General features: G+C 36.2%; 1 protein-coding gene across 2 annotated transcripts in view; it reads right to left on the bottom strand.

The window, feature by feature from the left end:
* Positions 1-16,282, bottom strand: part of Atf2 (activating transcription factor 2) — an 81,269-nt gene that overhangs the window by 34,535 nt on the left and 30,452 nt on the right. The window contains exons 5-10 of one of the 2 annotated variants that reach the window (XM_070020572.1): positions 11,167-11,263; positions 7,640-7,758; positions 7,376-7,504; positions 3,957-4,135; positions 3,166-3,280; positions 29-115 (exon numbers count right to left, since the gene is read on the bottom strand). In XM_070020572.1, coding sequence (XP_069876673.1) covers positions 29-115; positions 3,166-3,280; positions 3,957-4,135; positions 7,376-7,504; positions 7,640-7,758; positions 11,167-11,263 — 726 coding nt within the window. The remainder of the gene's footprint in view (positions 1-28; positions 116-3,165; positions 3,281-3,956; positions 4,136-7,375; positions 7,505-7,639; positions 7,759-11,166; positions 11,264-16,282) is intronic. The other variant, XM_070020581.1, reaches the window with a different exon arrangement.

The raw sequence follows: 16,282 nt of genomic DNA, 5'->3' as shown, positions 1-16,282 counted from the left end.
CAAACCTGCAGAATAAAATCTTGCTTACCATTTTTGCCTCTGACTGCACTGGCTGAGGGGAGGAAGGACCTGGGATTCCTGGAACACTAGGCACCATGGTGACTGGACGAACAAGCTGCACAAAGATATTGAAAATACTCATTTCTACAGATTATTTTCAAAATGAGATTTTTCTTTTACTTGCACAATGACTATCATAATAATTTGAAACTTTAAGCCGGGCGCTGGCGGCTCACACCTGTAATCCTAGCTACTCAGGAGGCTGAGATCTGAGGATCACAGTTCAAAGCCAGCCCGGGCAGGAGAGACCGTGAGACTCCTATCTCCAATAAACCACCAGAAAACCGGAAGTGGCGCTGTAGCTCAAGTGGTAGAGCGCTCACCTTGAGCTGAAGAGCTGAGGGACAGCGCCCAGGCCCAGAGTTCAAGCCCCAAGACCGACCAAAAAAAAAAAAAAAATGAAACTTTAGAATAAAAAATATTTTCTCCAGTTGATATTTCTACACTAAACCTTTATTAATATTATATCCTGATTTAACCTTCAAAACTTGTCTTTTTTCCCCTTAGTACTGGGTATTTGAACTCAGGGCCTTTTGGCCTGAGCTAGGACTCCCAAAAGTTCTCACAATTTCTTTTTTAAGTGGTTCTTGGTTTATACACACATAATATTCAAGGTAATGAAAAATGTTGATTTCATTTTGAACTTAAAAAAAACTTCAGAATTTGTAACAATGAGGCATAAAAACTAATTAACAATGAACTTCATTTTTCTAAAATATTTATAAATTAGAAAATTTATGAGTTCTTTGGTGTATTAATACATAGTACAATAACAAGTTGATGACTTCTAACATGTTTTCACAATAATCTGTGACAGATTTTTCCAGTTTAGTTCTTGCTTTTAATAATTATACAAAAATTATCTCTTTATTCATAGTCACTTTCATAATGAGTACATTTAATACAGCAACCAAATACAAGGTGAGAAATGTTTCTTCCTTCAAAAATGCTGGCATAACCTGGGCTCACACCTGTAAACCTAGCTACTGAAGAGGCTAAGATCTGAGGATCAAGGTTCAAAACTAGCATGGGCAAGGAAAGCCTGGGAGACTCTTATCTCCAATAAGCCACTCAGAAAACTGGAAGTGGTGCTGTGACTCAAGTGGTAGAGTGCTTGCCTTGAACTAAAGAGCTTAGAGACAGGACCCAGGCCCAGAAGTTCAAGCCCCACAAATGACAAAAAAAAAACAACAAAACAAAAACAAAAAAAACCCCAAAATGCTGGCATATAGAACAACAATATGTATCTCTAAGATTAAAAAAAAAAACCACACTACCACCATTTTATTATCTGAGTATATCTATAAGGCTTGGGATAAGATTTCCAGTAGTACAACTCCTGGAGATAGAAGCAGAAAAGTCTAGTAAGAAAGAGATGATAGTTTAGCATGATGTTCTGAACCCGTAGTTCCAGCAATCTGAGAAACTGAGAACTTAGCCTCAAATTGTGAACTTGAGGCCAACTTGGGCAACACAGTAAGACCTGTCTCTTACAAGAAAACAAAGGGGACTAGGGATATAACTCAGTGATAGGGTTTATACTTGAAGCCCTTGGTCCAATTCCCACAATTGAAAAAAAAAGTGTTAATAATACAAGTGAAAGATAATGGTGACTTACTAGTTATACTTGAACAGATTTTTAAAAAGTTAGGATTTGGGATATACTCTGGAAATAGGTCTGATAAAAATTTTCTACTGGTTTTAGTTGGAAAAAAAAGTAATTAAGGATGATACATTGTTCTAAATGTGTTTTTAAACTAAATATCATAAGTAGTTATTTATTTTATCTGTCTCCCAAAATTCTATTTAACATGCCTCTAAAAAAACAATGCTGGAGCCAGGCGCTGGTGGCTCACGCCTGTAATCCTAGCTACTCAGGAGGCTGAGATCTGAGGATCGCGGTTCAAAGCCAGCCCGGGCAGGAAAGACCATGAGACTCCTATCTCCAATAAACCACCAGAAAACCAGAAGTGGCGCTGTAGCTCAAGTGGTAGAGCGCTCGCCTTGAGCTGAAGAGCTGAGGGACAGCGCTCAGGCTCAGAGTTCAAGCCCCACGACCGACAAAAAAAAAAAAAAACAACAATGCTGGATCTTCTCATTACAAAGTAGAAGACTATGAGTTAGACTTTACCATGCTTCTTAACCCATTAAACTCAACTGTAAAATTCACCTGGCCACAAAGAATCAAAGAGTATGTTTTTATAAAGAATTTTTAACATCTAGGCATGGTTCAAGTGACAGAGGATCTAACAAACAAGAATCCAAGAATTCAAACCTTAGTTCTATTAAAAATAAAAACAATTTTAATGTCTATAAAGCCAAACCATAGTTTTTTTGATAGCATTCTACTACAAATGTTTCTTTAAAAATCAGAAATCTGGGGACTGGGAAGGTGGCTCAGTGGTAGAGCGCTTGCCTTGCATGCATGAGGCCCTGGGTTCGATTCCTCAGCACCACATAAGCAAAAAGAAAAAGCCGGAAGTGGCTCTGTGGCTCAAATGGTAGAGCGCTAGCCTTAGCTGAAGAGCTGAGGGACAGCGCCCAGGCCCAGAGTTCAGGCCCCATGACTGGACCCCCCCCAAAAAAAATCAGAAATCTGAAATATTTGAATTATAAAAATATATTCAATATGAATCAAATAAAGGTATATTTCTTAGTACAAAAAAGAGAGAAAACAGGCCTGGGAGGGGAGAAAACATTTTTTTGGTTAGTCATGGGGCTTGAATTCAGGGCTTAGGTGCTGTCTTTAAGCTCTTTGTGCTCAAGGCTAGTGCTCTACCACTTGGGCCATGGCCTTTTCTGAGTAGTTTATTGGAGATAAGAATCTCAGGGACTTTCCTACTGGGGCTAGCTTGCCACTATGATGTTCAGATCTCAGTCTCCTGAGTAGCTGGGATTCCAAGTGTGAGCCACCGGTGCCCAGCTTTCAATAGTATATTATATTACCATAAATACCAGTAAATATTACCTATCACTAAAATGCATTTCATTTAATTCAGTTGAACAAACAGAAAAGGTCAATCATGTAGCTTTAACTATATTTCCTAATTACTTTACAAAAACTAGTTTTGCTATTAAGACAAATTATCTAAATTTCCAACTTACTGGGACTGCAGCTGGAACATGCACATTAGAACTTGTAATTGATGCAGGAATAGCAACAGGCATGGTTTGTCCATTAGGAAGATGTAATAGAAGAGGGAATGGGCCTGGCACAGGGCTAAGAAAAAAAAAGTAAGGAATAGATCCATACCAACCATCTCTCAAAATACAAAGGTAATTTTACTCATATTATGATTTAAAAATAATTTCTACTAGCCACTACAAAACAAAAAAATTTAATTATTTTTATCTTAATATATAATCTATGTAGAATTTAAAAAAGGAAAATTTATAAATTGAGAAAAATTCTTATCAGAAAGCTCTTGAGAGCAAGGTGAGTGTGGCCAGAATAGGCTACATTGAGATGTAGGCTAATAATCTAAGATGCATACCAAGATCCTTGCCAAACAACAAAAATGAAACAAAAACAAAAAAGAAAGGTCTCAGGATCTACTTGTCAGGATCTACTTGAAAGGAGTAAAAGAAATGTCATCTTGTGATGGAGTAACTTCTTTTGTGTGTGTGAAAGAGCATAAAAAGACCATCTTAAATTCACATTCTATATTAAAATTTGTTTTTAACTATTTTTCCAATCTATTAGGTGATATTCATAATTAAAAAAAGAATATTCATGTTCCAAAAATTAAACCACACAGATATAACATACACAGACACAGACACACACACACAAACACACAACTACCTATGATCATAATTTCAGCAATTAAATAGCTTAGGAAAATCTTAAAGACTTTAACAATTTACCTGAGTCAATAACTGACCCAATCACTTACACAATTGGCCTGTTGGAGGATGGTGCCTGGGTGATTACAGTACTTGAGGTTGGTGAAGGTACTGCTTGCTGAATAATTACACTTGAGTCAGAACTTGTGAGAAGCACATTGGGAACCTGTAAAGATGCTGGACGAACAATAGCTGATGTGGGCTGTGCAGTTTGTGCCAATGGTACATCCTATTTAATAATGAGATAAAGAAATGGTGGCATTTAAAGTACAAATCAATTCATGTACTTTAGTGAACAGAATGTAATATTCCTAAAGGCATTCAAGGATAATGCTTAACAGGCAAAAGTAAAATATAATGTCAAAGTAATTAAGACAAGGTTTTAAGGGTTGGAGGCATGGACCAAGTAGTAGAATGATTACCTAGCAAGTTCTGAGTTCAAGTACTGTTGAGAGAGAAAGAGACAGAGAGAGACAGAGACTGACACAGAGACATATTTTAAAAGTAGTTGTAAAGATTCAATTTCAATGCTCAATATTTTACTTTTTAAAAATCTTTCAGTATAACTAGCTTTCCTTTCAATCCAGAAATAAATTAGGTTGATGAGTAGATTTCAACAAATCATACAAATACAATCCATTCTTATCAACAGAACACGGAATCCAGAGGGCAATGCCTAGTTCTTCTCTTATTATACTAGACTATATCCTGCTAATAAAAATTCAATAGTACAAATATGCTATAAATGTGATCTGGAGGAAAACTTGGGTTGGTACAAGCTTTACCTAAGAAAATCATAGCAAAGAAAGAAGTCTTGAACTGATGTTTTACAACTTGGCATGACTATGAAGCTAACGACAAAGAATAGGGTTAAGAAGGAATACCCTTAAATGATGATAAAGCAGCCATCAACAATGAAGGAACTAGAGTGCTCTATAAGAGAAAAGGATTTATTTCAAAGCCTAGTGTCAGGGATTCAAACCTACAGATTGTAGCTATTTGGCAGGCAGGAATTGTTGGGATCATGATTTAAAGCCAAAAATGCCCAATAGACCTCTTCTCAACAAAGAGGTAAATCCAAGGGCATGTACCCATGATTCTAACTACTGGAAAGCCTAATATATGTAGATTATACCCAAGTGTATGTGCAGGCAGCAAGCAACACCCTATCTCCAAATAATAAGCAAAATTAGGGCAACTGTAGCTCAGTGGTAAGAGTTGCTGCTTAACAACTTTAAGGCCCTGAGTTCAAATCCAAGTATCACTCACAGACACACACAGACACACACACACACAGACACACACACACACACAGACACACAGACACAGACACACAGACACACAGACACACAGACACAGACACACACAGACACAGACACACACAGACACACAGACACAGACACACACAGACACAGACACACACAGACACAGACACACACAGACACACACACACACAGACACACACACACAGACACACACACACACAGACACACACACACACACACACACACAGACACACACACAGACACACACACACACACACACACACACACACACACACACACACACACACACACACACACACACACACACACACACACACACACACACACACACACACACACACACAAAATTAAGCCAGGAGCTCACAGCTATAATCTTAGCTATTCAGGAGGCTGAAATCTGAGAATCTTGGTTTGACAACAACAGGCAGTAAAGTCTGTGAGACTCTTATCTCCAATTAATCACACAAAAAAATCTGGAAATGCAGTTGTAGGTAATAACAGAACACTAGCCTTGTGCAAAAAAACCTCAGGCCCTGATTTCAAGCCCCAGAACCAGCACAAAAAAGTAAAACATAAAAGATTTAATAGTATTTGTCATAGCATCAGAAAAACAATGAAAGTACAATCATTAACAATAAGCTGGGAACTTTCTTTGTATTCATTTAATCTTCTACTTACATATTATTGGTAATGCTTATCATTCAACTATGGGCTATGAGGTAATTTCAGTTTCCTTCTTCATGTTTATCAGGATTCTTAAAGTTTTTATATAGAGTACATACTTTTATAATCAAGAACATAAAACAAAAACAAACTAAATTCCATGTGTCTATTCTTGCTAACAAGTTACTTTTTCTGAAGTCATATGCTACATAGTGAGTTTTGGTAAGAGTATAAATGGAACTGAAAAATTCCTATTGCCTAGATGAAAAGGCAAAAGAAAAGGAATTGCTAAGAATTTTGAGTATGAGCCCAACTGGGACATCACAGAAAATGCCAAGCTAGCCTGGGCTATATACATGGTTGAGACCTGTTGAAGGAAGGACAGGAGAAAAGAGGGAGAGAGGCAAGGAGGCAGGGAAGGAGAGAGGAGAGGAGAGAAAGAAGAGAGAGAGGTAAAGACAATTCACAGTGCAGGTTTGGTAGAAGCTTTTGGAAGCCTCAGGAAATTCTGAAAATTCTGACAACATCAAGAAGAGCCTCAAGCAGGTCCTTTGGTAGGGATACAGAAGTAATCATTGCTACCACAAGTGATAACTCCATACATGTCACTGTTTCTGAAGACCTTCCAAGATGCAGAGGCAGAAGACAGCTCTACTGAGGATTCTGATCCTAAGTAGCCCTAGGCTAATCGATGTACTTGTACCTTAGTTTTTAACAAAAGTTTAGCCGGAAAAAAAAAAAAAAAAGGTAAATAGAAATTATAAAAAGAAAAAAGGCAGGGCTGGGAAGGTGGCTCAGTGGTAAAGTGCTTGCCTTGCATGCCAGAGGCCCTGGGTTCCATTCCTCAGCACCACATAAGCAAAAAGAAAAAAAAAAGCCGCAAGTGGCGCTGTGGCTCAAGTGGTAGAGCTCTAGCCTTGAGCTGAAGAGCTGAGGGACAGCGCCCAGGCCCAGAGTTCAGGCCCCACGACTGACCAAAGAAAAGAAAAACACACACAAAAAAAACATACAAAAAAGATTATAGGATAGGGTATAAAAATGAGTATTTTTTTTGTATAGCTGAACTTGTGCCTATCTTTTAAGATGCTATTAGAAAATAAAAAATTACAAAAAAATGGAATGGGTATTGTTGTTTATGGCCGAGATCTGAGGATCATGGTTAAGCAAGCCCGAACAGAAAAGTCCTAGAGATTCTTATTTCCTGTTAGCCAGAAAAAAGCCAGCAGTGGAACTGTGGTCAAATGGTAAAGAAGCTAAGGGACAGTGCCCAGGCCCTGAGTTCATACCCCAGTACTGGCACAAACAAAAAATAAACACTGTTTATAAAGGTAGACTCTTCCTGAAGTATGTGATTATTCACAAGTTTTTTTTTAACGTAATATTCTTATATGTTAATACTAATATATATAATACTAATTATATATATATATTATACCTTAACATTTCATGGTAATGAAATCATTAAAACTTTACTTGGGATTATTAATTTTTCCCCTTTACTACACAAATGCATTTCTAACCTTTTCGTCATTTGTAGTGGACTCTGGGTGAGGTAAAGGACTATCCTGGTGAGTTGTTTCTACAACAGAAGGTTCTTCAATTTTGCTTCTTATGATGGGTGTTGCAAGAGGGGACAAATCTAGAGGCATCTAATGAAAATAATAAAGAAAACATCAAAGATCAAAATCAGCCAATCACAATACTTAAAGAAGCAGAAATCATAAATTATTATTACTTCTCCATCAGAAATAACCTCTTGTTGAATTTCATGATTAACTACATACTTTTTTAATGTCATCTTCCGAAGCTTTCTTGAATTCATTCTCAAATGGACTTGCCAACTCATTAAACAAACCCACTTCTTCACAGTTTTTCAAGAATCTTGTTGGTGTTGGGGTCTGATCTGAAATAAATTTTGAGAAGTAATCATACAGATTTAAATTTACAATTCAAAAATATACTAGTAAAATAATAAATTAACAGATCTGTTGTTATTTCTTTGAAAAGAGCTCTTCCTTTAAAGCAAACATTGCTTGGTTAAATTCTGTTCCAATATCATGAACAGTATGATTATTAAAGAAGTTATTTTTTGCTTCTTAGTCCACTCTTTCTGAATAGAGTGGCATAAATTATAGGAAATAAACTGCATGATCTAACATGATTATAAATTTTTAAAAATTATTATTATTTTGTGCTGATACTAGGGCTTGAACTTAGTCACTGTCCTTAGTTTTTCACTCAAGGATGGTGTTCTACCACTTGAGTCATAGCTCCACTTCTGGCTTTTTGGTGGTTACTGGAGATAACAGTCTCATGGACTTTCCTGCCTGAATTGGCTTTGAACCATAATCCTCAGATCTCAGCCTCCTGAGTAGCTAGGATTACAGGCATGAACCACTGTAATCTTACTTAATTTACATGATTAAATACAATTGTTTAAATAAATACATGCAATTTTGGGAAGCTTAAGAGCATTATTTTTTAAAACTTGGCTAACCAGTTAGTTGTTTATAATCTATATTGGAAGTAAGCTTAAAATATAACCTTTAGTAGATATATCAAAATAGTAAAGGGAAGGAAAATTAAAACATGAGACATAAAAACAAAACATTATTATTATCTACTGAAGTTATCTATTTTATTTTGTAAGATTACTCAGAGCAATATATGTCACATGTCAAAACAATGATGTGGATTAATTTATTTTGAAAAAAATGACAACTGTACTAACAGTTAAAACATAAAAAATGTCCTTAAAATTTTGCATACATTAACAAAATGTATTCACATACTGTTTGTAGAACAATCACCAAATGATGCCCATGTTGAATGGAAAACAGCAAACTTACAAGTTTTGATGATTTCGTCATAATATTTTCAAGGTTTCTTGTTCATATTTAGTGTTGGTAGTAGGCTAAAATTTTTGTTGCATTTTATATATTTTAGAAAATCAGTTTTAGAGGTTGTATCAGTAATAGTCTAAATAAAAAGGACTCTATTAAGAAAGATTTCTTGCTTAAGATAAAATACCTAATTTTTTCTTGTTGTTGTTGGTTGTGGGGCTTGAACTCTGGGCCTGGGTGCTGTTTCTGAGCTCTTCAGCTGAATGCTAGTACTCTACCACTTGAGCCACAGCGCCACTTCTGGTTTTCTGGTGGTTAAATGGAGATAAGAGTCTCACTGACTTGCCTTGCCAGGGATGGCTTTGAACCTCGATCCTCAGATCTCAGCCTCCTGAGTACCTAGGATTATAGGAGTAAGCCACTGGCACCTGGCTAAAACTACCTATTTTTTTAAGTACAGTGTTCTCACAGTATTACTATTTTTTCTTTGCCTCCATATTTAATAGTAATACCCAGAGTAAAAGCATTTTACTATACTATAATAGTATTGTATCTTTTTACTATACTATAATTAGTATAATAGTATTGTATTGAAGCATAGTATAATAGTATTTTTACTCTATAAAAACATATAATAGTATTTTACCCTATAAAAACATATTAGTATAGCAGTAATATTTTTACTCTATAAAAACATGTTTGCATTAAAATGACACATCTGTCATACATATTAAACATAATGCTGCCCTGTCTCAGATACTATTAGTAATATCAGAATTATTGTAGGGATTCTAGTGTCATAACTTTACCTATTAATCTTTAACATACTCTATTCCTAGTCTCTAACGTCCAATAATCTCTAAAATCATAGAAAATAAGTGTCTCATGGTTATGTCATGCTCTGTTATGATACGTTACATTACATTATGTTACGTTATGAGAGGGAAAAGTCTTAAAAATAAAATTCAGAAGCAAAAATTACTTTATTGATACTTATTGAAATTGTCAAGCTTGAGAAGTCAATATGGTGTAACTGCTTAACATGTAGAATGCGTATGATTACTGATCAAATATATCCTACAAACATGCATTTTATTTATACAATATATACTATTCATCTAAATATATGTTAGTAAAAGATATTCAAGTGCTGTTTAAATGTGTTCTATTTTTATACTGTATAAAATGTAATTAGATAGAAAAGTTATTTCCAGGAACCAACTTCAAAATATTTTTTTTTGAGTTAAAGGTTTACAAAGAAACAAAAATATATTTTTTTTTGAGTTAAAGGTTTACAAAGAAACAAAAGAAACAAAGTTTACAGGGAAAATGCTGTAAGTAGCTATGGAGGAAACAAGGACCTTCATGCCTAAGAGAGTAAGACTTTCATGCCAAGGAGAGTAAATTTTCCAGGCAAGTTATTTTGTTTTCTTTTTGCTTTAGTACTTAATATCTGATTTACAATACTACAAAGAAATGAATACCTCACTCTGCTTTTTGCAGAGCTAAGGACATAGTGCAAGTTCCCTTACATAACTATAAATTACCAACTTTTTATTACTTCCAATTTTATTACAAAAATTTCACTACTGTAAGTACAGGAAGAACTATCTGAAACTGACTTATTGCCTACCCAAAGGACCGTACATGACAATTATAATGAATAATAATTTAAAATAGTATTCAGGTGTAATTCCAGAATTGCAAATAGAATAACCTGTATTTCACAAAACAATCTATAAAATTGTTTTATGATATGTAAATTTGTGGTTAGGCAGAAACAGTCTAAAATTTATATAAAATGATATAAAGCTTTCTCTTTTTAATAATACTTACAAAATATGTAAGTATACAAAATGATACCTAATATATATATACACACACACCCACACGTAAGTGTGGGTGTGTGTGTATATATATACCAGACAGCTAATACAGGATAGAAACACAAACCAAAACATGCATGAGGTTTCTCTTTTTCCCATTATGAAAAATAATCATCTGCTTCTGATGATGTGGTATGGTCATGGGGTCAACACACACACACAAAAACACTGAATTTAGACCTCTGTTATGAAGACTTTTTTTTTATACTTTATACATAAATACTACTAATTGCTCTCTCCTAAGAGGAAAAGCCTGACAACTTTCTAGGTTTACACAGCCTTACAGTCAGCTGAAGAAACACTAAATACCACATTACTTCAGTTCTCAGTTAAGTATAAAATCTATAGATGCTATGAATATTCCAAGGGTTCTAATTAACTGACATTTGTAAAGCACACAAAAAAATGAAATGGTCAGAAGGAAACATGGAAATGTGATGGCTAAAATAATGTTGCCAACATTTACTGTAAATGATGTCACTGGAATATCACCAGATTATAATATTTACAAAGAATACACAAAAATTGTGCACATAGTATGTGAAATATGTATATAAGCTATTAATAAAAGCATATACTAACCAGCCACAATGACACTGTCATTACGTGCTGGACCAAATTTCAGTGTCATCTCATGTTTATGTTTATGGACAGCCAAATGATCCTCGTTGGTAAAACGCTGTGGCAAAAAGTTTTAAAATATAGTTAAGATTTTCAACTTGATCAAATAGTAAAATGATAAGGAAATTTATTTCCACAACATGTAAAACCACCATTAACAGTGAAATCGCAGTTTGAAAACTCTAAAAGTCTACTTTTGGTATAAACACTAGATTTCAAGTAAATCAGAGACCCATTAACAAAGAATAAGCAATACCAATGTATTACTAAAATCACATAACTTATTTGAAAATAAAGCCTGAGATAAGGAAACTTTATGTAAATTTAATTTGGATAACAAAAATGGATTTAAAAAATATCAGAGTAGAAATATATACTCCATGTTACAGTGAATGACTTTTGAAGAAAGTACTATATGTACCTAGACTTAAGGTTACTTACCAATTTTTAAATAACAATTTTCCTTTAAAAATGCCAGTTCTGGTCAAATTAAGAAATAAATTAGTCTTTATGTTGCTACATAAAGATATGTATCATAATCCAGCAAAGAAACAGCAGCCAATAAAATAAATCAGTTCATTTTAAAATAAAAGATTGCTGAATAATACAATTCTTAGAGATTGAACATTACTACAGGGCTAATTATTTTATTGCTTTTTTTCCCTGCTGGTCCTGGGACTTGAACTCAGGGTCTGGGCACTGTCTCTGAGCTTTCTTGCTCAAGGCTAGCACTGTACCACTAAAGCCACACTCCTCTTCCTGCTTTTGGTAGTTAATTGGAGTTAAGAGTGTCACAGACATTTCCACACAGGATGGCTTTGAACTCAGTTCTCAGATTCCTGAATAGCTAGGATTATAGGTATGAACCAAAGACACCCAGCTATTTTTATTGCTTCTTATATTTTATATTAAAATGTTTAAAGTATGTTTTATATTCCACAATAAAAGTATCTTAAGGCAAGATTCATTTTATGTTCCAAAGAATCTTACAATGTGGTGTTTCCATTGAAGGCAATCATTAAACATGAGTAGATAAATTCATTTTGGTATATATTATGTATTTCAAAGTTGCAAAGTTGACAAAAAAATTAATAGATAAGGAAAAGTTGGAAAAGGTTGTAGGATTTTTTAGTATACCAGTAACCTCTATGTTTGGATTTTGACCATAGATATTCAAATCAAAGAGCAATTGAGGTTGGCGGTATAACTAACTCACTACTAGAATTAAGCACATGGTCCTACATTTGATCTCATACCTCAAACAACAACAAAATTACCTGTAGCTGGATGCTGGTGGCTCACACATGTTCTCCTAGAAACTCAGGAGGCTGAGATATGAAGATTGAGGTTTAAAGCCAACCCCAGCAAGAAAAGTCAGTCTCCCCACCCCCACCCCCAGGTCTTGGGCCTTGAACTTAGGGCCTGGGTACTGTCCCCGTGCTTCTTTTTGCTCAAGGTTAGCACTCTACCACTTGTGCCACAGAACTACTTCTGGATTTTTCTGTGTATGTGATACTGAGGAATCGAACTCAGGGCTTTATGCATGCTAGGCAAGCACTCTACCACTAAGCCACATTCCTAGCCCTCAAAGAGACTCTTATCTCCAATTAACCCCCAAAAGCTGGAAGTAGAGTTGTGGCTCAAAGTGGTAGAGCACTAGGCTTGAGCAAAAGAGCTCAGGGACAGCACCCAAGCCCGTAGTTCAAGCCCCAGTACACACACATACGTACACACACACATACTTTCCAACATGAGGGACAAAATACATTTGAATTGGCTCTTTATATAGATGAATTTGACCTTGACAGCCAACTGAGAAAATTTACCTACTTTTAACAAGAAACTTAAAAAGCATGAAAAGGTATTCTGGTTAAATAACTAACTAGGGATATTATACACACAACATGTATTTTTTCAACGAATACTAATAAAGCAATTAAAAATGCTAAAATGGATTTTTTTTAGAGAGAATATATGTGAAATTCTTTCTGGTTAAGGTAACAGGCTTATCAGACAAGTTTGTTTTGTAAAAAAATTATAATCATATTATTAGTAATATCAACATACTAAATCTCATGGCTCAGCCTGGCCAGAATTTACAGAGATGCCTTCAAACTCTGCCTCTCCTCCTCCTCTGTGCCCTGGCAGCTTCTGCTTCCCACGCCCAGCGTACTATCATTTGATTTCATTATATATCCAGACATGTATTTTTCTGCTGATTGCTTTAAGAACTAACCTCACTCAAGTGTATTTTCTTTAGCTAGCTTTAAAAAAGAATATTGTGGGCTGGGAAGGTAGATCAGTGGTAGAGCGCTTGCCTTGCGTGCTTGAGGCCCTGGGTTCGATTCCTCAGCACCACATAAGCAAAAAAGAAAAAAGCCGGAAGTGGCGCTGTGGCTCAAGTGGTAGAGCACTAGTCTTGAGCTGAATTGCTGAGGGACAGCGCCCAGGCCCAGAGTTCAGGCCCCACAACCGGACCCCCCCCAAAAAAAACAAAAAACAAAAACAAACAAACAAAAAGAATATTGTATGTAAAAAGCAAATGTGGCCAAATGCAATGCTGAGAAGATAATCACTGTCTTGTCTTTCCTAACTCTGCCCTGCATTGGAGTGTCACTCTACCCTATGATTGCCTCATTCATTCTTTTGAGTTCTGCTTCTGGGTGGGTGGGGGGGGGGGAAGGTGTGCAGTGTCACAGGGATGAGGCCACCTCCATGCGAGTTCCTGGATGAAGTGAGCTTGTTTTTTCTCAATAAAAGTGGCACCCGATGGGCAAAAATAAAAATACTAAATCCATACAATTTCTTTCTTTTAGGAAATGAAAACCCAAAGATCTTATATAGCTTAATGAACAATGGGAAGGGCAGTGAAAGATTTTTTGTTTTTGTTTTTGGTTGAATAGGTAATTTAATAGGACAGGTAATTCACCACTTAAAAGGTTAAAAAGGAGGAATAACCTGAGAGGTGGGATCAAAGTTAGTTGTTTCCATAATAAATTAACGTAAGCAATTAAAGGAAGTCCAGATATCTGAAAAATCTGTTTGCAAACTTTGGCTACTCTTACCAGAACTTCCTAAGAAACATTCTGTTTTTACACTCATATCCTAGTTATAGTGATTATTATTTCTAGCCAGTATATTATTAAATAGGAATCATTAAGTTTTCAAGCCTTCAGACCAATAGTACATTTTACTAATTTTTCATTAATTGAAAAATTCTATTCAGTATCAGGAAGTTACTGATTAATACACAAATTCCACAGTCCACTGAGACTTTAGTCTAAAACTTATCTATATCACCTTTCTAAAATAGCTTGTACTGTTCAATTATTTTGCCAAAGAAATACTTTTCAATGAGAATGGCATCAAATGCAAAGATATTCTCAGTAAAGTAGAAGAGTAGCAATATTAAATGAATCTTTTTTTGGGGGAGGGGCTTAAATGTGGGGCCCGAATGCTGTCCCTAAACTTCTTTTGCTCAAGGCTAGCACTCTACCACTTCTGCACACTGCCTCCCCCACCCCGCCCCATCCTTTTTTGTGTTGGTGCTTAATTGGCGATAAGAATTTCATGGCCTTTCCTGTCCAAGATGGCTTTGAATTGCCATCCTCAGATCTCAGCCTCCTAAGTAGTTAGGATTACAGTTGTGAGCCACTGGCATCTAGAATAAATGACTCTTTTAATAACACCTCTTTAATACAAATGAAACTGATAATCTGTGGAATATCTCTAACAGTTACTATTTTAAAAAAATCTAATACTAAGAGTCTTTGGGTAAACTGTGCTAATTTCTACAGTCCCTCTTAAGGGTTATGAGAGAGAGAGAGAGAGAGAGAGAGAGAGAGAGAGAGAGAGAGAGAGAGAGAGAGAGGAGAGAGGAGAGAGAGATCGATCTATATCTCTATGTATATTTGCCAGTCCTGGGTCTCAGATGTTGTCCCTGACCTCCTTATTGCTCAAGGCTAACACTACTACTTGAGCCCCAGTGCCATTTCAACTTCTTTCTGTGATTAATTGGAGTTTCATGAACTTTCCTGCTCTGGCTAGCTTAGAACCACAGTCCTCAGATCTTGGCCTTCAGCTAGGATTACAGGTTTAAGCCTGTAACACAATATATTTTTATATTATAAAAATCAATTTAGAAATTCAAGCCCATTAAGTATGTTAAAGCTAAAATTAAATTGAAACAATGTCAATGATTATCAGAAAGAAAAAGTAACTTGCACTACTGCCACTACCCTTGTGTTTATAGAATTTTTGTTTTCCCCCCCAGCGGGCACTGGTGGGTCACGCCTATAATCCTAGCTACTCTGGAGGCTGAGATTGAGGCTGATATCTGAGGATTGCAGTTCACAGCAAACCCAGGAGGAAAGTCGGTGAGACTCCTATCTCCAATAAACCACTCAAAAAACTGAAAGTGGCACAGTAACTCCAGTGGTAGAGTGCCAGCCTTGAGCTGAAGAGCTGAGGGACAGCACCCAGGCCCAGAGTTCAAGCCCCACCACCACCAACAGAAAAAAGTTTTTTTTTTTTTTCTTTTTCTACTTTTGTGCCAGAACTGGGGCTTGAATTCAGGACCCAGGTATTTGGCTTTTTTTTTGGGGGGGGGGGGTCCAGTTGTGGGGCCTGAACTCTGGACCTGGGCGCTGTCCCTTAGCTCTTCAGCTCAAGGCTAGCGCTCTACCACTGGAGCCACAGCACCACTTACTGCTTTTTTCTTTTTGCTTATGTGGTGCTGAGGAATCAAACCCAGGGCCTCAGGCATACAAGGCGAGCGCTCTACCACTGAGCCACCTTCCCAGCCCTGGCTTTTTTATTCAAGGCTAGTGCTCTACCACTTGAGCCACAGCTTCATTTCCAGGTTTTTGGCAGTTTATCAGAGATAAGACTTTTCTGTCTTGGCCGGCGGGGTGGGGGTGGAGGGGTGAGAAGGGAATGGAAGGGGAAACAAAGGAGGAGGCTACAATGCTTGATAAGAAATGTACTCATTATCTTGCCCATGTAATTGTAATCCCTCTGTATAGTATTTTCACAATAAAAAATAAAAATAAAGACTTTTCTGTCTTTCAGTCTCCTG

Source organism: Dipodomys merriami, unplaced genomic scaffold (assembly GCF_024711535.1).
Source record: "Dipodomys merriami isolate MVZ:Mamm:240054 unplaced genomic scaffold, mDipMer1.0.p SCAF_1, whole genome shotgun sequence".
NCBI classification, from domain to species: Eukaryota; Metazoa; Chordata; class Mammalia; order Rodentia; family Heteromyidae; genus Dipodomys; species Dipodomys merriami.
The sequence above is the reverse complement of the archived record's forward strand: the minus strand, read 5'-3'. Positions and strand labels throughout refer to the sequence as shown.